Here is a 22852-nt window from a genome sequence, read left to right on the forward strand (position 1 = left end):
TTTCTCTCTCTCCCTACTCCTCCTTTCTCATTCTCTCTGTGTTCTTACTTCTTTTGAGGCTAAAGAACAGAGACGAGGTAACGAAAGAGCAAGCGAGAGGAGGGGTACCTACTATTCGTATGTATGTACATTGCATACACACCACCACCAACACCATTACGCGAGAGAACAAAAGGGAAGACCGGCTTGTTAGGTTAAGTAGAGACCTCTCTTAAAACGAATAGTTTAATCGTTGGAAATATCACACGATTGCTCTTATCTCACATTGTCAGTTTTTAATGTAAACGTATTACGTTTAATGTAAGTATGGTAAATTAATCCCATATGATTATATTACGGGGTATCGAAAAGTAATCAAAATTTCTTCAATGATTACACTCACATTTAAATTGTGTTAATACAAAATCGAAGGACTTTTTAAAAAGGGAATTGAACAATTTACTATACGTCAAACAATAAGTGTTAGAAAATACTGAACAAATTTTGTGTTGATTAGCATTTAAAAATTATTTAATAAATAAATGTTTTTTGCCAGCAAAGAAAGATTTTGATTACTTCTCGATACCCCTAATATAAAATAAAAATTGATATTCAATTACAAAATATTACTTTGTAATATACATTTTACATTTGTATTATCATCGGTCGTCATTCAATGAATCAATCATTTTTTGGTTAACTCCTTTCAGTATATTAATTTTATTTCATTTTATTTAACCTCATATAATGTAATACAATTGTAATTTTTTTTTAAGGGGATTCCTATATTATGAAATATTTCAAATAAAAGCGTTATAATTGATTTTAATCGTTGAGATAATATTGAAGCGAGTTTGAAACATTTTATCTGATGAAATAAAAATTATTAAAAGTCATGGTTTTTTTTGTTTTTTTTTTTGATATTTGAATAATATATTTATACTTGGAAAATGGTTTTATGTTTTTCGAGATATATGTTTCTCTTAAAACATGTTAGTTTACATATAAATAGATTAAAATGATAAATAATTTTGTGGTCCACGAAAGACCACGTTAGATCAGACGAGAAGGGTTCAAATTACACGAAGAGGTTAAATAAAAAGTATATATATATATACATACATACATATATTTTTTATTATACTTTCTATTTAAAATCGCACAAGTTGGGTCGTTGGAAACGTTAATAAAAATGGGGTCCATCGGTGGATATAGGAAAAGATTGGCAAGCGTGAAAGACGAGTTACGGGTAGATACGTATGTATATATATATATATATATACATGTCTGTCTGTGTGTGTGTATGTACATATATATATGTATGTATAGATATCCTCGGCGTTTTACGATCGCATCGATAAAGCTTAGCTCGAGCGAATTTTCATCCGCGCTTGGAGTCCCGGTGTAGGGATGTACCCAGGTACGTAGCGATTCCAGAATGAGTGAGAGAGAGAAAGAGAAAGAGAGAGAGTAAGAGAGAAAACTATGCGGCAGATGGGACGGTCAGTGTTCGATGAAAAATGCAGAACCGACTGTGGATATCGTTCCGACGGAACAATTCCATTAGAGTTCTCGCTTGGGATCGACTGACAAGGGGAATCGCGCTGGTGAGGATTCTGTGGTCCTTTCACAACCTCTCTTTCTCTCTTTCTCTCTCTTTTTCTCTTTCTACTCTTCCTATCTTCCCCATCTATCTATCTATATATAAATCTTCCTATCTATCTGTTACTATTTTGCGATAGAAGAACCCGCCTGACGGCTCTATACCAATCCCATCCAACACAGATTTTTATAATTTTTTTCATCGGCTTAAAAAAGATATAAATAAATAAATGTATCTTTGGAGAATTTGAAAGTAGTCATAACGACGATATACGAATCCTATTATCTACTTGCTTTGCTGGTCGGTTCAAATATAACTATTATAGGATAGAAATGATTTTAGAAATTATTTTGTTGAATGTTTTAATGGTTTACTTTTAAGTTTTGTTAATTAATTGAAATGATATATTTGTTGTTTAATAGATTTTGTTTCTAATAGAACATTTTATTATGAGTAGGATAAATTTAATTGTACGATTATTTAAATAACTTGTGTGTATATACGTATGGTCATTTTAAATGTTACAATACAAATGTTTCCACTGGTTTTACAGATCGAGTTACTAGTATTAATAATTTATATTTTCCTCTTTTTTTCTTTTTTTACTTTTTCTACTATAAATTGATTAAATACCTTTAACAATAGCAAGTTGAATCGTACGTTTATCGAGACAAAAAAAAAATTCAAAAAGAAAGAAATTATTCACAATTAGCTCGAACATTTGATACAGAAAATAGTATGGTTAGCGAAATATTTTTTTTTGTATTTGATTTTAACCAATCGAAAAATAACAAATGGTTTTTGTGAAAAAAAAAAAAACTAAAAAAAATATAACACTGCAATGGATTAATGTTTTAAACAATCCGGTTTTGATGTTTTCTATAAAACGAACAATATTTCAGGAATGTCCAATAATTTTTCCATCCACTGTACATTGACTTTCCACTCTCTCTCTCTCTCTCTCTCTCTCTCTCTCTCTCTCTCTCTCTTTCTTTCTCATAGAAAATCCTTTTCCGCTTTCATTCGTTTCATTGCTGTCTACTACGTTCACGAAAAGTCCGGCGGAGCTTCCGGGCAGCTTTCGATTTGATTTGGGTCAGAATTTCTGTCAATTAAGAGAATGACCGGATTGCCGTAGACGACGGTAACACGTTTCTACCGAGTTTCAACTCGTATAATTTTCAGGAGAAAGCTCTTTAGCGAACTTTTCCCGATGCCACGACAACTCTTCCGTTAATTCAATCAACTATGCTCTCTTTCTCTCTTTCTCTTTCTCTCTTTCCCGTTACTCGTTGGCATAAAAATAAATCCGTCCTTTTATACTTTCATTTCTTTCCCCATGTTTTTTCTCTTTTTTTACTTTTACTTCCACTTTTTTTACATCTTGAAATATAGTTAGTCGTTCTTGTTTCATTTAATATTAACGTTAACAAAAAGGTTAGAATAAAAAAGGAAAGAAAAAAAAAACCAAAGACAAATACATTAAACATTCAAATAATCAAGATGTATGTTTTGTAATAATTAAAATATTCATTAATTACTCACTCGTATATACTTATCGTTAAGTAATATTACAAGAATTACTGTCTTAAGTAAAGAATTATTCATTTACGCTAAGCAACCTCCGCCAACTGTGTTGAATTTTTCGTTTCTTTCCCCTCGTTCATTTTTGAAACACAGAAATTAATTACATACCTCTAATAATTACTTATACGTATTTTTACATTTAAAAAAAGAAAAAAGAAAAAAGTATACCTTCTAATCAGCGTATACAAAATATGTTTGTTAATTCGTGACAGAACTTTTCTCGTATTCGTTATCTCGACACGAAATAATAATACATTTTCTCTCTTTCCCTTTATATTTCTCAACATCAGAATTTATACGTCGACTGTCAAGAAAATTAGTTCGCATCGTCGGTTTGGTTCATGATTTTACATTCCCTTGGTATAAACCAAGGTAAGTCAGCAGATATACGTAGAGAAATGTACTGTTTCCCTTAAAAGAGGGGTCTAAGCGTTATTTTGTATCATTGTAGAATTTAACTTTATAATAGATTAATAGATAAAACCAAGCCCTCCGTGCAAATGATCACGGTTTGTTGTTTGTTTATGTAGTTGAATAGTTTATGGTGTAGTTATATATATATGCGATGCTCTACTACTGCCGGAGGTCTTTGTCAATGTTGGAAGATAGAACGAGATTGAAAGGGTTAAAGGGAGTGAAATGGGGGGGGGGAAGGGTAGGAGATGATGGAATGAAGAGATGGTTTGGGGTGGTGAGGGGTTTGTGTTGTGAATAGTCGTCAGTAACGCGGAGTATAGTATCGCTCGGCCATCTTTTGATATTGCATGCACGTACGGAATGTGTTTAAAGTCTATCACGTTCCTCGATATCATCTTCTACGTCATCTTAAGCGTCTAGTTCGTACAACAACAACGGCTTGTACTTGTCTACCAGCTAGATAAGAGTTAATGGAAAAGATAATCTCACGTTGGAAATAACTTCGGCCGAATTACAAGGTAAACAATCGTTCTTCTTACGTTGGACATCAACGTTGAGAAAACAATGAAAAATAAAGTATCAAAGAAAGACCGAGAGAGAAAAATTATTTTCTTCATTGAGATATTTCTTTTTATTTTTATTTTTGTTTTTTAATTTCTTTTTTTTTTTTTGGTTTTTTTTTTTGCTTTCCTTTTAAAGATCCTAGCGCGTTCATCGCGTTGGAATAATACGACGACGACGACGTATGATTTTTATTTCTTTTACTTTTGAAATGTAGCCATTAAAAGAAGGATTGTGAATTTGTTGTTTTGTACGTATAATATCTCTTTTTACTTATATGTGAGAACGAGCGCAAGCAAACGAAATATGTGTATTTGTTTATGTGTGTATATGCGTGACGACGACGACGACGACGACATGGCCAGGGTAAAGCAAAGAGTTGAAAAGCGAGTTTACAATTTTACTTTTTCTCTAGCTTGGAAATAATAATAGGAGCGCCGTGAACGAAAAATTTTTGTTTTGAAAAAAAAAAAAAAGAAAGAAAAAAACGTACTTATACTACGCGTAACGACGACGACGACGACGACGACGACGACGACGACGACGACGACGACGTAAGCGAAGAAAAGGGTGGAAAATGCGAACGAAAGAAAGAATAAGGAGAGAGGGTGGGAGAGAAATAACACATTTTATGATGAAGGATAATACGTGGAAAGACACATCAACGTTGGTTTCAGTTAAAGTCAAATTTTTAACTTTGAAAACATAAAAAAAGAAGAACGAACGAATAAAGTAAGAACATTTTTTTTAACGATACCATAACGGTCAAAGTGAAAGGATGAGAGGGAGTAAACGGAGGATTGGTGGTTAAGAAAAGAGGGACATTGAAAAATTTGTAAAAAAAAAAGAAAATAATATCAAGATATCTTGGTAAAACTCGTTCTTTCGTCATCGTTGTCGTTGACGACGTCATCGCCGTCATCGTCATCGTCATCGTCGTCGTCGTAGTAGTAGTCGTTGTTGGCGTTCTCTCTAAAGAACGGACACGAGGGGTCTTCAAAAACTTTTAATTAATACAGAGGACGAGTACACAAAGCCTCGGCCGAGCAAAGAATTTCGGAACAAAGGCGAGAGAAGAGCATTGTTGTCGGGTCTTGTTATGAGTGACGTGTTGGGATGAGAGAAAGAGATGGAGAAGGTGAAGTGTGTGAGGTGGAGGAGGTGGTGACTGGTGAAGGTGTAGGTAGGTAAGGTAGGTAGTACGTAAGGTAGATAGGTGATGTTAGAGAAACGGAGAAATAGAGAAAGAACACGAGAGTTGGTTGCTGAAGTCTTCGAGAGAAAGATGACGAGAAGTAGAAAGGAAGAAAGGTAGAATAAAAGAAAAAAGGAAAGGAAAGGGGTTAGAGAAAGATAGAAAAACTAGAAAATCTTATATATAGAGAGAGAGATTCTTGCATTGTAGCGTTACACGCGTCTTTTTCGCTTCTTTATCTCTTTTTCAATTTTCTTTCCTTTTTTTTTCTTCTTATTTTCTATTTCTGATTTTCTTATTCTGAATATAAGGAAGGAAAAAGATCGAATGATATATAAGAAAGATAAAAAAAGAGAACCAGAGCATTTTCTTTTCTTTTCGAATCCCCCCCCCACCCTTACTTTGATATCAATTCAATTAAAAAATATCAGGATTTCCATTTTTTCTTTCTTCCTTCTTTAGATAATAATAACAACGTTACATTTATAGCTATAGAATAGTATTTATCATCATACGATAGAATTGATGTTACTTTTAAAAGAAAATTCGGTATTTTCACTAGCGCGATACGACCGCAGGACTAGGACTAGGACCAGGACGAAAAGGGATCGTTATTTCGCATTTATGTTCGCGGTCATAAACGTTGATAGAGTCTTAACAATAACTGGGGGGAATGCTTTGAATAAGCGCGAATAAATTTCGTGCTAGCTTTCGTTCGACCGAAGAGAAGTAGAAGGGTTTTAGGGGAAGTTTGGGGGATGTGGGATAGGAGGGTGGGCAGAAAAGGAGTGGGAGAAAGAGAAGGAAGCATTCTGTGGCGATAAAATAAATCCAAGAGAGAGAGAGAGAGAGAGAGAGAGAGAGAGAGAGAGAGAGGAGAAAGAAAATGAATGAGTGAGTGAGTGAGAAAAAGGGTGGGGATGGGGGGGGGGGTTAATTCGGCAAATTTCTCAGAGTTTCCTTATTACTTCAAGGCTTTCTCGCATAAACATCCTTATTGTACGATACTTCGAGTTCGATCCTAAAACCTACGAAAGTTTGTACGATTCTCGTAGATTCGACGACGAAGAAGATGACTACTACTACTACCACTACTACTAGTACTACTATTACTACTACTACTATCAGTTACTGCTACTGCTGCAACGTGGAGAACGAGGACGGATTTTAATTAGACTTCGTCCGTAATCATGCGAACCCATCACGTCATACCGAGATTTTAATTCCGACTATTCAACTTAGCCCTCATTGCGTATGAAACTTTAATGCTCGGCATAATTAGTAGTAATTAGGCTAGAATGGATGGGGTATTATCTAATAAAATAACGTTATTTCTTGGATTATTCGTTGAAACGATGATGACTTTTATCTAAGATTTCACATCTATTCTAAAAAGAAGAATTTCTTCTCATCTTCCTTATACATATACACATACGCACATTCACACACACATATATATATCTAGGAGTGACTCGATCAACGACGGTATAGGTCGATCTTCGAACTGCGAGCAAAGTTAAACTCGCAGTTCAAGAGACGTGGAATGAGGTTTGGTTTTGGACGTGGAAAGGTCCGTAGGTAATTAACGATAAAAGTTTTCATGGTGGAGGAAAGAGGATTGGAGACTGTCGTCTCTACGCTGATTTCGTTAATGTTGCATCCAGTCGATCGTTTGCCAATGCATCAGTCTACGTCGGCTCGCAAACGGAAACTCAAATGAAGGGTGGCAAGGAAGCAAGCAACGGGTGGTGATGGTTTGGTGAGAGAGGGTTTAGTATGAGTGAGAGTAAGTGGACGGATAGTGAATGGTTACGTTGAAGGTAGTATACCATTGCTGAAGAGAATTTCACTGATGCTTTTTCGGACCCTCTGATAAACGCGTAACTGTTTGTATTAGTGGTATTTACATTTACCTATTGTACTAAACGAAAATAATTGTATTTCTTTTTACATTTATTTTATCCAATTTTCTTCTATCCTAATATAAGCGACAACTTATTTGTCCTGAACAAAGTTAATGAAAAAAAAGAAACATTAATTAATTTTCCTAACTTTCCATTATTTAACATGGTACCCGTTAAAAGGTATGTCTCCTAGCATTTTGCCTTAAGCGATCGAAACTATTTACGAGTATGAAGAAATTTTCCTAACTTTGATAATAATTTATCGACTATTTTCATTTATACAAGGAAACAGAGGGGAATAAGAACGGGGGTGGAATAAGTAGGAAGTAAAGGAAACTCCCTGAGATGACGACGACTACAACGACTACGACGTCGTTCGAATATAATTCACACGTGGCACGCGCGCCACTTATTTCGTCGTATATATACTACTACTATACTACTTATACAGTAGCACGTAATACAGAAGTCACGTGACTTATTCGCGGGTGGGCGCACCAAACGGAAACGCGTCTTCTGCATAGTTCGAAGCTCTCGTTTTGGTAGGTAGCATCTGTCGACGGAAGAAGACGTACTAGCTTGGAATTGGGTTTAGTATTCTACGTGTTTCAGTGAGAAAGAGAGAGAGAAACAAAAATAGAAAGAGAGAACTCACGGAATCGTTATTCGTCCATTTCCGTTCGAAGTATCGACGTTTCGGTACGAACAACTGTGTGAGAGGGAAAGAGAGAAAGAGAAAGATAGGAATAAAATAAAGAAACAAAAAAACAAAATAAAGAAAGAAAACGAAAACACATTCTTTCTCGATTTTGCCATCGTCCGTGTCGATTTAATTCGTCGGACATTCTACATTCCAGAGTTGTCTGTATTTTTTTTTATTCCTTTTTACTTTTTTCTCTAACCCCATCCCCCTGCTTTTTTTCGAAAAACTTCCTAAGCTATTTCCTGAAGAAAAGTCTGATGAAACCGATACTCTATACGAGAGAGAGAGAGCAATCTTTCTCTCTCTTTAAAATCTCTCTTTACAACCGATCCCAAACACCCGGCCCTTTCCCTCGTCCCTCTTTCCCACCCTTCTACCAAGTCCTATCTCCTTCTCCTTCTTTTTCGTAAGTACATACTTATGAACGATTTAATATTTGAAACTTTGGGGGGTTTATATATATATATGTATGTGTTTAACGTTAAAAAGATACGAAATCCGTCCAGACCCGAGTAAGAGTAAATATATAATGCGATATCCTTTGATACGAAGGAAATTACGAGGAGGCCAGGTCGGAGAGTCGAGTAGGATGGAGGATAAAGTTATAGAAGGAAAGGAAAGGGAAGTATAAGGGAGAAAGAGAGAGAAAAAGATAGCCAGTGTCGAATCCGTCAGTGGTTGGTAGCATTCAAAGCGACGTTTTTCAGACTTTCAGCCTGAAGCAAGGCCTTCTCCTACTTCTTTTTCTACCCCATCGTGTGGCACACACCCACCTACCCTTCCATCATCCCTGAAATCTCCTCTCGACGCGTCGTTCGCTCTTCTGCGGTCCCTTTGCCACTGACAATTGGATTCCTTGCACTACTCTCGTCGAGTTACAGATTTTTCCTTTTCGCGAAAATTTTCTTCTAGGTTTGCCTTTGAGGATGAGAGAGAGAAAGAGAGAAAGTAAGAGATATCCTTTCTCGCTTTCACTCTATATCATCCTTCTTTCTCATCCTGTGAACCTTCTAAGTACTATCCGCGAAGGGAAGCTTTCCTACGAACGAATCTTCCCATCAGTTTCGTCCTTACTCTTTACTATCCTTCTTCTTCCTTCTTCCTTCTTGTTCTTCTCTCTTTAGCTCGTTCCAAGTATCCATCCTCTCTCTTTCTTTCTTTTTCTTTCATTCGTGCACTTCTCGAAATCAACTTTTCTTTGATTCTTCCTGCGATGGAGGACGGTTCGAGTACTCTTTCGAAATCTCGTTAAAGATGAGTTCTCGAAAAATTCCCAAACCCTTATTATTATCATTCGACTTTATACTTAACTATAATAGTCCACGTTGTAAGATGAATTTGCATAACATTCGTTTGCTTTGCGAAAATAAATTGTACGAGTATAAATTCTTTTAAATTCTTCTCTAAACCTTATTTAAATATTTCTTTTTTCCTGGAATATTTTTATAAATCTATTTTTCATTCGATAGAAAAGTATTTATTATTTTTAATCATTTATAAAAATAATAATTGAAATATATATACATGTATATTCTTGTTCGTAACGCGTGCTAGTTTTAAAGTCCTTTCTAAGGAAACAAAGTGCCATTTTACCGTTCTCTCGTTCAAGTTTCGCTTTTCAACCACGTTCGTGATCAAGACCATTAAAGACTCGAAACGTGGAGTGGTAAGAAGGGTTTAGAGGAGAAGAAGGAGTAGGTCGAAAGGTGGAAAAGCTAAGTTACTTCTACATCTCTCTCTATTCGAAAGGGACTCAAATTCCTTTAGCCCACTTTCGTAATAATTTCTCACTACTTCGTGTAACCAATAAATGGTAACTTGACGCGACCAAAGGGGTTACCTTAAATCATTTCATACGCGTAGAAAATATTGACGCACTTCGCGCTATGACTCGTAAAAAAGAAAACATTTTATAACGCGCGCGCGTTACGGGTTTTACAGTAAAAAAAAAAAAAAAAAAATATTTCGTTAAATATTTCTTCTTAGTTTCAAGATTTTTTGGTTTTCTTAAAATGAAATGTTTAAGAAGAGAAGGAGAGAGAGAGAAACAGGTACTTTGCTCTGTCATCATGAAATCTCATTAATTTCGTGGTTTCGCATATAGACAAGGCATGGTGGTGATGGTGACTCGCTGTGACTCGCGTTCAATGACATTCGAGAATTACCATTATCGCAACGAGCCAACCCCCTCTTGAATCGTTCGAAAGTTCATTAAGTAGATCGACGCGTCGCCCTCGTCGGTGGTGTTCTACTACCACCGTATCGGTTCCACGCGAGTCAAATTTACTTTGGAAACTGTGAAACACAATATAACTCTTTCCCCCTCTCTTTCTCTCTCTCTCTTTCTCTCTCTATCTATCGCCCATCCTATGAACCCATATATATATATATACAACTAATTATCTACTTCGTCGTTCTCTTCTACCACTTTCACAACCTTCGCGGAAAAGAACAAATAAAACTGTTGACTGTGAAAAATCTCGAAACATTGCGAACGTGAATAAAATACAAAAAAAAAATGAAAATAGAAATATTCAAACGTTACTCGTTGCATTCAAATGAGAATATTATTCTTACCAAATTGTTAAATTGTCGATCTAAACAAAAATTTGTTAAATAAAAATAACAATTTACTACGTACATTTGTAAAAGGGGTGAAGGGAGAAAAAGGTTTGCTGATTAAAAATAAATATTGAATGATAAATGTATAAGAGATACGAATTTCAAATGAAAATTCAACAAAAAGTTATAAGATTATCGTATATGATAGTGTAATAAAAAAAGAAGAAAAGAAAAAGACCAACCAACCAACCAACCAACCAACCAAGCATAGAAGAAAAAGGAAAAACAGCAGAAATTATAGCGTGCTGATGTAAGAAATAAAAAAGGGGTGGTATTACGTTGAGATAATTTAAACTCGTTCGCATCAAAGAACGCGGAATTTTGCATTTTCAACGAGAGGACAAATTCAACGATTAGTCGCACGCGAAGTAACGCGTACGTGAACGAAAGCAGAAGGTTAGCTCCCGCGAAGGAGCTTGCGAAGGGGTTGTTAAAGGGGTGGTACTACTCCTAGCGGTGATGGCGAGGGTGGTAGGAAGGAGGTGGTAGATGGAAGAAGAAAAAGGATGAAGAATAAGGAGGAGTCAAGGGTCGCGGCGGTTCCGCCGGTAATTTTCCGCCGGGTGCTTCCGGGAAATGTTTATTCATAAGTCCCTCTAATGTACAAGTCCTACGATTGTTCTCTAACCCCTTACATTTTCTACACCCCCTGTCCAACTTTTTTTCTTTTTCACCTATATTTATATATATTTTCTTTTTTTTTCTTTTCTTTTTTCTCTCACGATTGTGGATTCTTTTTTTGTTTGTTTACGAACGTGTTAAATTGCAGGAAACACTGCATTTCTTTTTGTTGTTATTTTTAATTATTACGATTTTTGTATAACAAATAATCGAAGTTAATGAATGAATTTATTTATTTTTCTCTCTACCCTTTTGTTTTTTGTTGATAAATTATTTATAACAAAGAAAGTTGTACTTTCAATTTGAGATTATTATAGGCTACCGTTTGTTCTTATTTTAACGATAAATCTATTTTTTTTTTTTTTTATTTTATTTTATTCTTCCTCTCTTTTTGTATTCTTTTATTTTCTATTCTTTTATTTTTCATCTCCAGTATCCCATATCTACCCCTTTTTTCCTCGCCTTTCCATCCGCGTTTTCTAACCTTAATTTAAGAGTTCCAATGTACTCGAGACCATCTTCTCCTTCTTGCTTTCCGGTTATTCTTACGCTGGTTGTTATCTTTTGTTCGCATGAAAGAAAAGAGTAGAAATAGCCGAGGACCGCGGATGGAAAGCTGCAACTCTCTTTCTCTTTTTCTCTTTTTCTCTTTTTCTCTCTTGAGAGGGGTACGAGAGGAGGAAACTCGGAATAAGAGAAAAGAATGTGAACTGGTGGCTCGCTCGCGGCTTGTAGGAATAAGGATGAGGAGTGGGGTATGAGGGAAAAGGTTGTTTGGTGAGAGGAAAAGGGATGGTACGAGCTAGCTAAAGGATTTATATCTTTAGAAAGAAGAAGAAGAAGAGTGTTCCGACACTGACCAGAGAGGATATAGAATGAAAATTGTTTTTTAAAATCTCTTCTACCGAATTGTTCTCTCTCACTCTCCTGTTTTTTTTTTCTTTTCTTTTTTGTCTTCTTTTTAAATATTTCATTATACCATTTTCATTGTTTAATTACGCGTGCAAACGAGCTTTCAAAAAATTCGTCGAATAATATAGTACGATATAATTTTTGCAATCGGAAATTTTTCGTGAAAATTCACTTTACTGACCACATTGAAAAGCGGATAAGCGAAACAAACAAACATACACACACACACACATACATACAAACGAACAAACACACGTACTTATATACAGAAGGAAATGGAATGAGTAGGAAGAGAGGGAAGGAGTCTTGTTGAGCGACAAAGTGACGGAAATGAAACACAAGCGCGACGAGTGAAGTAGTAGAGTCGTAAGATCGAGCCCGACAATGCTGTAAAAGGGTTTGTTGTTAGAATAATGTTGGAAAGGATGATGGGGAGTCGATAATAGAAGTACAGTCAGAAGACGAATAGATGTGTGCCGATGATAACATCGAAGGTAGAAACCAAATGGACGTGACCCCCGTCCCCTTCTATCCCTCCACCCACCCCCGTCTCAACTACGAGCAAATATTTATCCGATAAATATTGGGATTTCAATTTATATATATTTTGAAAACGTGACTGCATCGATAGCGCACGAACTTTGCTTTCAGATTTTTCTCGCTCTTGTTTCGAAGAAACAAATGGAAATGGTTTAAGGTAGGGAACTAAGCGGGGGAGGGCGGTTAATGGGATTGATAATAAATATCTTTTAAAACTTAGGAACTAAATCGAACTATCGAATTTTTCAAATGACATTTTGTTTTTATATTGTTCGAGTAATTGTGTAAGATTTGTTTTTGTATATTTTTGTTTGTTTGTTTGTTTATTTTAATGGTTTCACGAGAAATAACAATGACTATAATTGGGATTCTTGGTATCGTTAAAATATTATATAAGTGTGTATACATCATGATGGGTGTTAGTCGAGAACAACCCTTTTTCCATTTACGATATACTCTTTCGTTAACTTAATTATGATTCGTCATCGTGCATGTCGTCGTAGTTTTACTTCGGCGGCTGTTTATCTTATCGTTTTATCGTAGTACTTTACTCCGATGCATTTTCTAGAATATTATTAAAGTACTTCCGAGAACGTACAACCACGAATATATAACCCCCCAAGCATAGTTCATAGAATTACTCGAAAGAAAATAATAATTATCGATCGAATTTTTCTTCTCTCTACCTAATCACTTATATGGAATTATAAAATATTATTTCTTCTATTCCGTCCATCGATTATTACGAATGACAAATCTTCTTCGTTCACGTTTCACGAATTAATTCGAAAGAATGAGATGACATTGTCACGAGATGATTATAACATTCATTAATGTTTTTTTTTTTTTTTTTTTTTTTATGCATCCTTCATTTCTGATTTGAATTTAACAAAATAAATAGTTTGACGTATAAATAATATCAATAAGGTTTTAAATAATTTATGAAACGTTTGATACTAAATTACTAAATGATTTGAAGGTTTTACAATGAAATTGATTAATAAGAATGTGTATAAGGTGAAATATGAGAAAAAGAAGTTGACAAAAAGGGATGAAATTATTTTTACGATGATACAAATTTATATATATATATATATATATATATATATATATGTAATGTGGTAGTCATAGTAGTAGGTAGTATTAGTTGGTTGTTGTTCGAGTCAAAACGTGGAACTGATACTCCGGAAATGAGTTAGAGTGGTTTAATGATCGAGAGTGCTAGTGCCGATAACGAAGAGAGGCGGAAAGAGCTCTGGCGCTAGGCACAATGCCACAAACGAAGTAGATTATTCCCGATGCTATCGTAAATATTAATCGGCCATACTGAATAATGAATTGATGTCTCTTGCCTTTCACTCGATATAACTCGTAACGTCGTTTTTCACTGTTGTATTATCGGTTGAGACGGTTGGTAATCAAAACGACTTTCGTATCTCTTTGTCTGTTTCACCTCCACCCCCACCCCACTCCTTTCCTCTTCCTTTAAGTTACGTTTCTTTTTTTAAATAATTTCAATTAGGCTCTCATATTATAAGTCGTCTATTAAAAATTTTTTATCTATTTTTGTGTGTGATTTTTTTTTTTAAATGTACATTTTACCTGCATAATAATTTCAATTTTTTTTTTTTATTTTAGTATTACGCGTATTATTATAGTTATTATTTTAATTATAATTTAAGCAAAATCATTTTTAAATATAATATATTTTACAGGTTTAGTTTATTTTAGAGTTATACGTATTATTATTGTTATTATTTTATTATAATTATAATTATTATTTTAAATAAATTAAATATATATAGTTATTATTTAATATAATTTAAATAAAATAATTTTTAAATATAATATATTTTATAGGTTTAATTTAATTAGGATAAAGTAAGCCAACTTACTTATCAAAAAATAATTTTGTTAGATAAGAAATCTTTTATCGTAATATCGTAAAGAACTGGAAACAAATGATCTGACGTATAAGTAAGCAAACGTAATGTCAAAAGTATAAATTAAATAAGATTAAAATCGTTGATAAATAATAAAGAAAAAAAATTGAGAAAGTTAAATGTAATATAGAAAAGAAACAGTCTAACTAGAAACTTTGAACGAGATAAACGTATTTGTCGTTAATGTTAGTGTGTATGTGTATGTGTTTTTTAATACAAAAGTATATAAAATTATTACATGATGATAATCTATGTGAGTTAAACTATTTATTGATTTATTTATTCATTCACTCATTCATTCATTCAATCATTCATTCATGAGTTTATAATTGTGTTGTTATTGTAATGAATATATTTTTCGATCATTCGAAACAAATGGTAACATTCGCGGATAGAAAATGGTATCGATTGTAATAAAAATCGTAAAGTAACATTTTACTCTGTATATTCTAAGAAAAGAAGATAAGAGTTTAGGGAAGAAAAAGGGGTGAGTGGTAAAAACACGATCAAAACCCGGTTGTTCCTTTCACGTTCATCGAAGAGTTTGCGAGCACTGTATAGCAAACTCTATATCGTTTACGTCGCATGCCAAGGAAGAAAGAAAAGAAGATACAGGACGAGACAATTCGTGGATAGAAGACACACTTGCACACTTGCAAAACAAAAATGTACCGCGTACACTTACCTCTTAGAAAAACGGTCCCAACGTGTGTCTGTTTCTCTTTCTCTCTCTCTCTCTCTCTTTTGTCATTTCATTTTTTTTTTTATTTTTATTAAATATATTTGTTTTTTTTTTTTTTTTATAAACTTGTCCTCTTTCTATTTTATTTATTTTTCTTTCTATCTCTCTCTCTCTCTCGCTCTCTCTTTTCTTTCCCTGTATACCTTTCTTTTTCTATTTCGTTTCTACGCAGACATCTAACGTACTCCCAGGTGCCCTTTGAGTTTCGCGGTTGGACGACGAAAAGTCCAAGTTTGTCGACACGACGAGAACAACGAAAAGCTGAGGAAAAAAAAAAGCTCTAACGAGAATAAACATCTTCCTCTCTTTCTTTCTTTCTTTTTATTTGGTTCTTGTCTCTCCAGCTTCCACTTTTCCTCTCTTTCTCTCTGTTTCTTTCATTGTACTTATTATTTACTTTACGAATATTTGTAAGAATTGTGTTATTTTTTTTTTTGCACGGCATTCGATTCGTTTTTATATAATCTCGTGAGTATATATATATACGTTTCGTTTATTAATTATAAAAACAGTATCCTCGTGGTCGAGGACCGCGAGAAAAACAAATGCATCGCGGCCCGTCCCTGGGAGTGTAGTACCACGCGGACAAACATCAAGGCAGAAACTGCGATACGTCGGGCAGAATACGACGGCTCACCCCGGACATCCCCTTTACGTGCCGGACGCATGCGTCGTTTTGAAAGCGTGCCCGAAACGACCCCTACCAGATCCTCCAACTGGCTATCCTCCCGCTCGGAACGTTTTACTTTTACCTTTTTTTTTCCCCTTTACCTCCCTTTTTATTTTTCCTTCTTCTTCTTCTTCTTCTTCTTGTCTACCTTCTTATCCGTGTCTTCTTCTTTGATATCACTTACTTCTTCTTCTTCTTCGCCAAAATCATCCCCTGTTCGAAAATCCTCTTACTCGAAGATGAAACTCACGAAAACCGAGTCACGTTCGTTCAACTCACGTTCAAAATTCGAAGACCCTAGCAGCGATATTCGATGAAAACGAGACAAAAGACTGAAAACGAGATGAAAATTACTCTACGTGAAGGAAAAGTGAGTTTTACGATGAGAAAGGGGTTGTGGTAGTTGTGGTCGGTCGAGAAAAAAGATGGAAGAAGAAGAAAAAAAGAAAGAAAAAAATATTAATGAGAAAAATTAAAGTAGAAAAAGAAGAAGTAAAAGTAGAAGAAGTAGAAGAAGAAGAAGAAGAAGAAGAAGAAGAAACGGTGAAAAGTCTTTCGATCGGCTATGAAATCTCGCCTGGCGCGAATTCGTACGTGAGGGGATGATCGCGAAGTCGTCGGGGTCGTGCGCACGCGCATGAGCCTTCCGGTAAGCGCGGAGGGGGTGCAGTCGAGGGGTATGGGGGTGAGTCAGTCAGGCCGCAGCGCGCGTTCAGAAAACTACCCTCTCAACGCGGTCTTAACATACTCGCCGGGAAATTTTTTAATCGCGTTTATTACGTGTATATTGTTTGACAAAATATTCTTCTCACATGCTAGAAATTTGTTTTGAAAATTTGATCATTCTTTTAACACTCTCTCTTTCTGATTTCTCTATTATATGAAAAAAAAAAAACAAACATATTTCTTGCTTGAAACAAAATTTCATCTGTCACTCTGATAAAAAATGATTTTTTTATTATCGTGTTAAAACGACGATAAAAAACTGAAGACAAAAAATATATCGAATGATATTTCAATTAATCGATCGAATTCGTTAACGAAAGGCTTTGTTTTCAATTAAAAAGAAGACAAAAAAGAAAAAAAAAGAAAAAAGTTGAAGAGAGGAGAAAAAGATCGTCGTGAAAGTTCGACGAAAGAGAAGAGAGGTCAAAGGTTCGACGAGTTCGTCGTGGCCTCCTCCTCTTATTCTGCCTGGTGGTGCTTTATAAAGCTTTATTATACACCGACTGTCGCAGAAATGAGAGAGTTCGTGAACGTTGTTATAGGAATCACTCGTCGTTGTCGTCGTCGTCGTTCGAATAGGATTAAATTCTTTCCTATCGTTTAGAATTCTACGATAACGTTGACATGTGAGAAAAATAATAGATAAGATAAAATGATATAAAATAGACGTATTGAATTGACCGATTTAGTATAATGAAAAAATTGGAAGGAAGATGTCACAGAGGGATTCAGGACTTCTCCTGGTGCAGAATTTTCCAATAGGAAAAGGACAAAAATAAAAAATTAAAAGAAAGAGAGAAAGATAAAAATAAAAAGTACAGTAGAAAGACAAAGAGAAATGGTCAAACCGGACGTGTCGAGATTAATTTAAAGATAATTGATGTATAATATATATACATATATATGTATATATATATATGTGTGTGTACGTCGTTTGTGTACGTGTGTTCTTATATTCTTTTTTTTACTTTATTATTGCTCGTTTCCTCGTTTTATCGCTAACGAGTTTATTCGCGAGTGTACGAAAAATAAGTTTTGTTTTATAAAAAGCTTTCAATCAGGATAAAAGCTACGAGAAAAAAACAAGAAAATCTTTTGAATTCGAGATATCAAGGAGCACATTTCTTCTTCTTCTTCTATTTTCCATCATATCTATGGTATTTTTCAATTGGAATCATCCTACACAAGAAAATTTCTCTTCTCATTTTAATTAATTTCTTTCGAACACCAGACTACTTGAATAATAATAATAATAATAATAATAACAACAACAATAACAATAATAATAACGATATAATAAACAGATGCAAATAGGAATTTTCTAAAGGGTTTCCGTGGGAAGACTTAAAAGATAGCTTTAAAGTTGTTATCATAAGACGTTACTCTAGTGTGGAATAAAGAAATAGTAGTTGAGTGGAATGAAAGAAAAAAGGAAAAATAAAAAAAAAACAGAAATTAGAACAATAAAGATAATAAAGAAGATAATATAAATAAAAAGAAAGGAATAATGAAAAATTGGATAAAAGTGTTAGAAAAAAATGTTAGGAAAGACAATAATAATAATAATAATCAACGTATTATTATAACCCTTACGACGATTATAAATCGTTTAAAACGCACGAGTGAGAATTTGAGAAATTTCGCGGTCTAATCCGATGCTCGGCGGGTCTGAGGTAACGAGGAAAGGAGGAAGAAGAAGAAGAGGAAGAGGAGGAGAAGACGGTGGTGGTGGTGGTGGTGGTGGTGGTGGTGGAGGAGGAAGAGAAGAACTTGGTGAAACAGGAGGAACTGAAGAAGAAGGAAGAACAGGTAGAGAAAGAGAAAGGGAAAGAAGGGAAAAAAAGGTAGAAGGAGGTGAAAGAAGAAGAAGAAGAAGAAGCTAACCCTAGGTTCGTTCGTCCAAAATCATTCTTCTCCGACGATTAAGAAAAAGGAAAAGGACATTTTCTGCCGGTAATAGTCGGCCGTACAGCGAGAGTGAAAAATATGGGATGGTCGTGGAATCACAGAAAGAAAGTAGTAGTCTCGAGATAATCGTTTGCTGTAGGAAAAGTTCTCGCCAAGGTTGGCAAGGATGATAAGACTTTGCTGAGTTAGCTTAAAAAAAAAAAAAAAAAAAAAAAGAAAAAAAAAATAACGTAATATCGTAAGGTGGGAACAACGATGATCTAAGAACGTTTTCGTTTCTTCTCTGAAGCGTCTTACCTTCGTTCGTCATTTTTCTCCCTTTCTCTCGTTCTCTCTCTATCTTTCTCTAATTCCAGTGTCAGTGAGAAGGAAAGAAATTAAGTGTTCTGTGCGATTAAAGTTAAAGTTGCTTTTCTTTCTTTTTATCCTACCGTGTGGTATCTCAACAGCAACAAAATCGATTGTACAAACTAACAAAATAATAAAACATAGAAAAAGTATTCTTCTAATTCGAAAGGGGTTAAGACTAACCCCCACCCTCCAGTATCTTTACAAAGATCTGTATCGAAGTAATTCGACGAATCTAAAAAAAATAAGACGAGAGTTTCGAATCGTTGATTCGTATCGTTACTGAGTCAAGAATATTTTTCGTTTTCTTTCGAAAAAGCTTTTTGAAATCGATTGTCGACGTTATCCAGACGAGAATCGTCGATTCTTCGTCGATGCATACGGAAAGAAGAAGAAGAAGAGGAGAGAAGAAGAGGAGAGAAGAAGAGAAGAAAAGAAGAAGTGGAAGGAAAAAGGGGAGGAACGTAGAAAGGATGTAAATAAATTCGGGGAAAAATCGAGCTATCGGTTCCTGTTGGAGAACGCGATCAAGGAACGTTCTAACGTTAGGTACTACTACGCGAAAAAAGGAAGAAGAAGTGCAAGAAGGACGAAAAAGGATAGTGGGGGGACTTGAAACTCGAAGGAACAACATTCGTGGCATTCCTTTCGACATAGTCGAGTTACGAAGGCGTTTTCCTTTCAAAGCCAACGTATTTACATTATACGTACATATATATATATACACACACTCGCTCGTACCGTATATATATATATATATACAAAGAAATATATACGTGTATATATACATATATATATATTTCGTTCTTTCGACGATGCGCGTTCTCGAATAACCGCGCGTCTCCGATTTTCTCTAACTCCCCTATTCCTTCACCCCCTACCCCTCTTTTTCTATCGTGTCGTTTTTAGTCTTTGCGAGTTACAAGAAAAAAAACACACACACACACAAGTATTTTTTTACGAACAACTCGCGTATCAATTGTGAAAAACAATAAAATCCCTGATAATTTTGTCAAGTAAATATTTTGGGATATTTCCTTTACTTTCTAACGAAGTACGAACATAATCGATCTAATTAGACTGAAGGATGAATAATAAATAAGTGCTCGATAATATATAAGTTTTGTTCATCGATTATCTCTCACTTTGTTTTCAACGTTGAGAGATTTTTAGTGCAACGTGGAAGATCAGGAATCGTATTCATCGTTGCTGATACATCATCGTCATCATCATCATCATAATCATCTTATTCTTCTTCTACTACTATTACTACATATTACGTATATTGTATTTCGTCGTTGGGTCCTTTTCTATTTGTGAAACTAGGAGCCAAAAAGTGAAAAAGAAAAGAAAAGAAGAATAAATGGTGGTATGTTAAATGACGAGGGTGATTTGTTTTTTTTCATAGGTGCCACGCTGGGACGGTGTTATTAAGTGTGCAGTGATCACGGGTGACCGAGGAAAGACGAGAAAGAGGGTTGTCAATATGACTCCTATCTTCCTCGTTCTGTTGGTGGCAATCGACCCGATTATCGCGCAGAATGGTGGTGAGTAATCGACCAGAGAAAAATATTAAACTACGTTTATAGAAAAGACTCTTCTCCGGGCACGCGACCATAATACACGCGTGAGTAATAGACACACACACACAAATGAACATTTATACGGACTTGATGATATGTGGACGATTTATATTCTAATTGACAATGATTTTTGAACTGATTTTATGAACAAAAAAAAAACTCTGAATGTGATAGACATTGTGAGAACATTATCATGGACTACAACAACAACAACAACAACACCAAACCACACTGGTGTCGCGAGTTTTGTCGAGAAGAGTCGAACTTATTTAACGATAAATTATTTAATTATATATTTCTCTTTTTTTTTTTTTAATTGCGTTTTTGCATGTTAGTCGTAAGATACGAAATCGTTATACGATTTTTGATAGCTTTCATTTTCATTTGATTTTCATGCTTTTTTCTTTTCTTTTTCTTTTTTCTAATACACGCGCGCGAATATATGTATTTCGAGCGTGAAAAAAGGAAAGGAATTCGAAAAAAGAAAAAGAGCAAAGTTAAAAAAAGGACTGTAAAAAAGAAAAAAAAAAAAGAATTCGATTCCTCGTTGATGCACGTGGAAAAGGACAAATTCGTAAATCAATTGGTTAAACGAAGAGCGTGGTGTGTGTGTTAGTATCGCGCATCGTATTCGACAATACTGATACGGAATTTTCGGGATATTTTATTTCTTTTCTTTTTTTTTCCAAACGTACCGAGCAGTGGTCCGCGTTTTGTTCATTCGACGATTACTCGAATGGAAGAAAAAAAATATATTCGTGAAAGAATCGTGTTTGTTCATTCGACGAATCCTGATGTCTCCGTTAACGTTTTACGCACGAACGAAAAAAAAAAATCCTCATGCCGAAACGAAGATATTCCAAAAAAAAAAAGAACATAAAGGAAGATGATTGTGTGTGATTCCATATGAAAACTCGTTGAAAATGAGTTTGCTCGTCCAATGGGAAAACCCATGAACGAACGCGCCTAAGGCTTTATGAACTTTAAGAACGAGAAGAGACTGTACAACCATAACATAAGACGCTAACGACGAAACGAGGCAACACGCTAATTAGGCTTGGGTCTCCTTACTTTACTTTCATTTTATCTCTTTTTTTAAATAAATAAATCAAAAAGAGATTTGGTTGATAATTATCTGTATAATGTAAGTAATTTATTTGTCACTATGTTGGGTACATTGTACTGCATTAATGCATTACTATATCATAGTATTTTTTCTTGTTACTATTAAACAGATTTTTAATGTTCACATTTTATTCGCTATCAAAAAATATTCACTGATCGAACGAAAGTTCTGATACGATTAATTGTTGCAAATTAAAAATTTATCCTAATTCATAATATAAAACCAATCTATATATAAATTTTTCAAAACTTTATCATCACAATAAGAAATATAATTCATAAATATTAATTGTAGAAAATTAAACAATAATACATCTAAACACACATACGAATTAACGTTGCAAATTAATTATTAACTTACATATCAACTCCGTTATATTTTTTACAAATAAATCTGTTAAGAACGAGTTAAAATAAATAAATAAAAAAAAAAGGAAAACAAATGAAAAAATGATCATCATTTCTCGAATTAAAGCAAGACAGAGAGTGGAAGAGAGAAATTTGGAACTTGGAATCAGTTTGGGTTGCGATCATTAAGCGCTAATCTGTCGCGGCAGTTGGCTAATCCAGCGGAGCTTTACGCCCAGTCCCGTAATGACGATGATACATCCCCCTGCATTTCGGTCAATTAATTACGTCGCGTCCTAATCCTAATTCGATTGTCGGAAAGCCCACCAAAACCGGATTTCGATTGGTGTTCGTCGCGAACAGCAACAACGATTTCGTGTGCCTAGCACATTACGCGAGTAAAGCCGATCTCTTCGACGAATCAGAATTTGTAGGAAGGAGGAGGATGATGAAGAGAAGGAGGTGAAGGAAGGTTGGGATCATTTGTTTGATCCATTGGATTTTCTATCTCGTCTTAGCTCGTCAATCTATATATATATATATATATATATATATATATATATATATATATATATATGTAAGCCTAGATTCAGTATTTCACGTTCCACGTGAACGTATTATTATTGATACGTTCGGTATGGAATTAAATTTTGATCCGCTAATTTATTTCTATTGTTAGGAAATATATTATATGATGTATAGATATATCTATATGTATATATTTTGTGTATATTATGCATAGGATATTGTATTATAGGAAGAAGGGAAAATATAGTCCATTGTAATTAATAAAGATTAATTAGATTGTTAGAAAT

The 22852-nt window shown here is 34.6% G+C and overlaps 1 protein-coding gene and 1 long non-coding RNA gene across 12 annotated transcripts in view; one reads left to right on the forward strand and one right to left on the reverse strand.

Annotated features, from left to right (window-relative positions):
- LOC149031799 (uncharacterized) overlaps positions 1-20383 on the reverse strand; it is a 67815-nt gene extending 47432 nt beyond the window's left edge. For both annotated transcript variants that reach the window (XR_016177341.1, XR_016177342.1), the window contains exon 1: positions 15273-20383. This is a non-coding gene — a long non-coding RNA (uncharacterized LOC149031799). The remainder of the gene's footprint in view (positions 1-15272) is intronic.
- Lar (tyrosine-protein phosphatase Lar) overlaps positions 1-22852 on the forward strand; it is a 506717-nt gene that overhangs the window by 207729 nt on the left and 276136 nt on the right. For all 10 annotated transcript variants that reach the window (XM_015317927.2, XM_089174791.1, XM_089174795.1 and 7 more), the window contains one exon: positions 20390-20528. In XM_015317927.2, coding sequence (XP_015173413.1) covers positions 20468-20528 — 61 coding nt within the window. In that variant the 5' untranslated portion in view covers positions 20390-20467. The remainder of the gene's footprint in view (positions 1-20389; positions 20529-22852) is intronic.

Source organism: Polistes dominula, unplaced genomic scaffold (genome assembly GCF_049000335.1).
Source record: "Polistes dominula isolate Pdom_NZ unplaced genomic scaffold, Pdom_raw_medaka contig_16, whole genome shotgun sequence".
Classification (NCBI taxonomy): domain Eukaryota; kingdom Metazoa; phylum Arthropoda; class Insecta; order Hymenoptera; family Vespidae; genus Polistes; species Polistes dominula.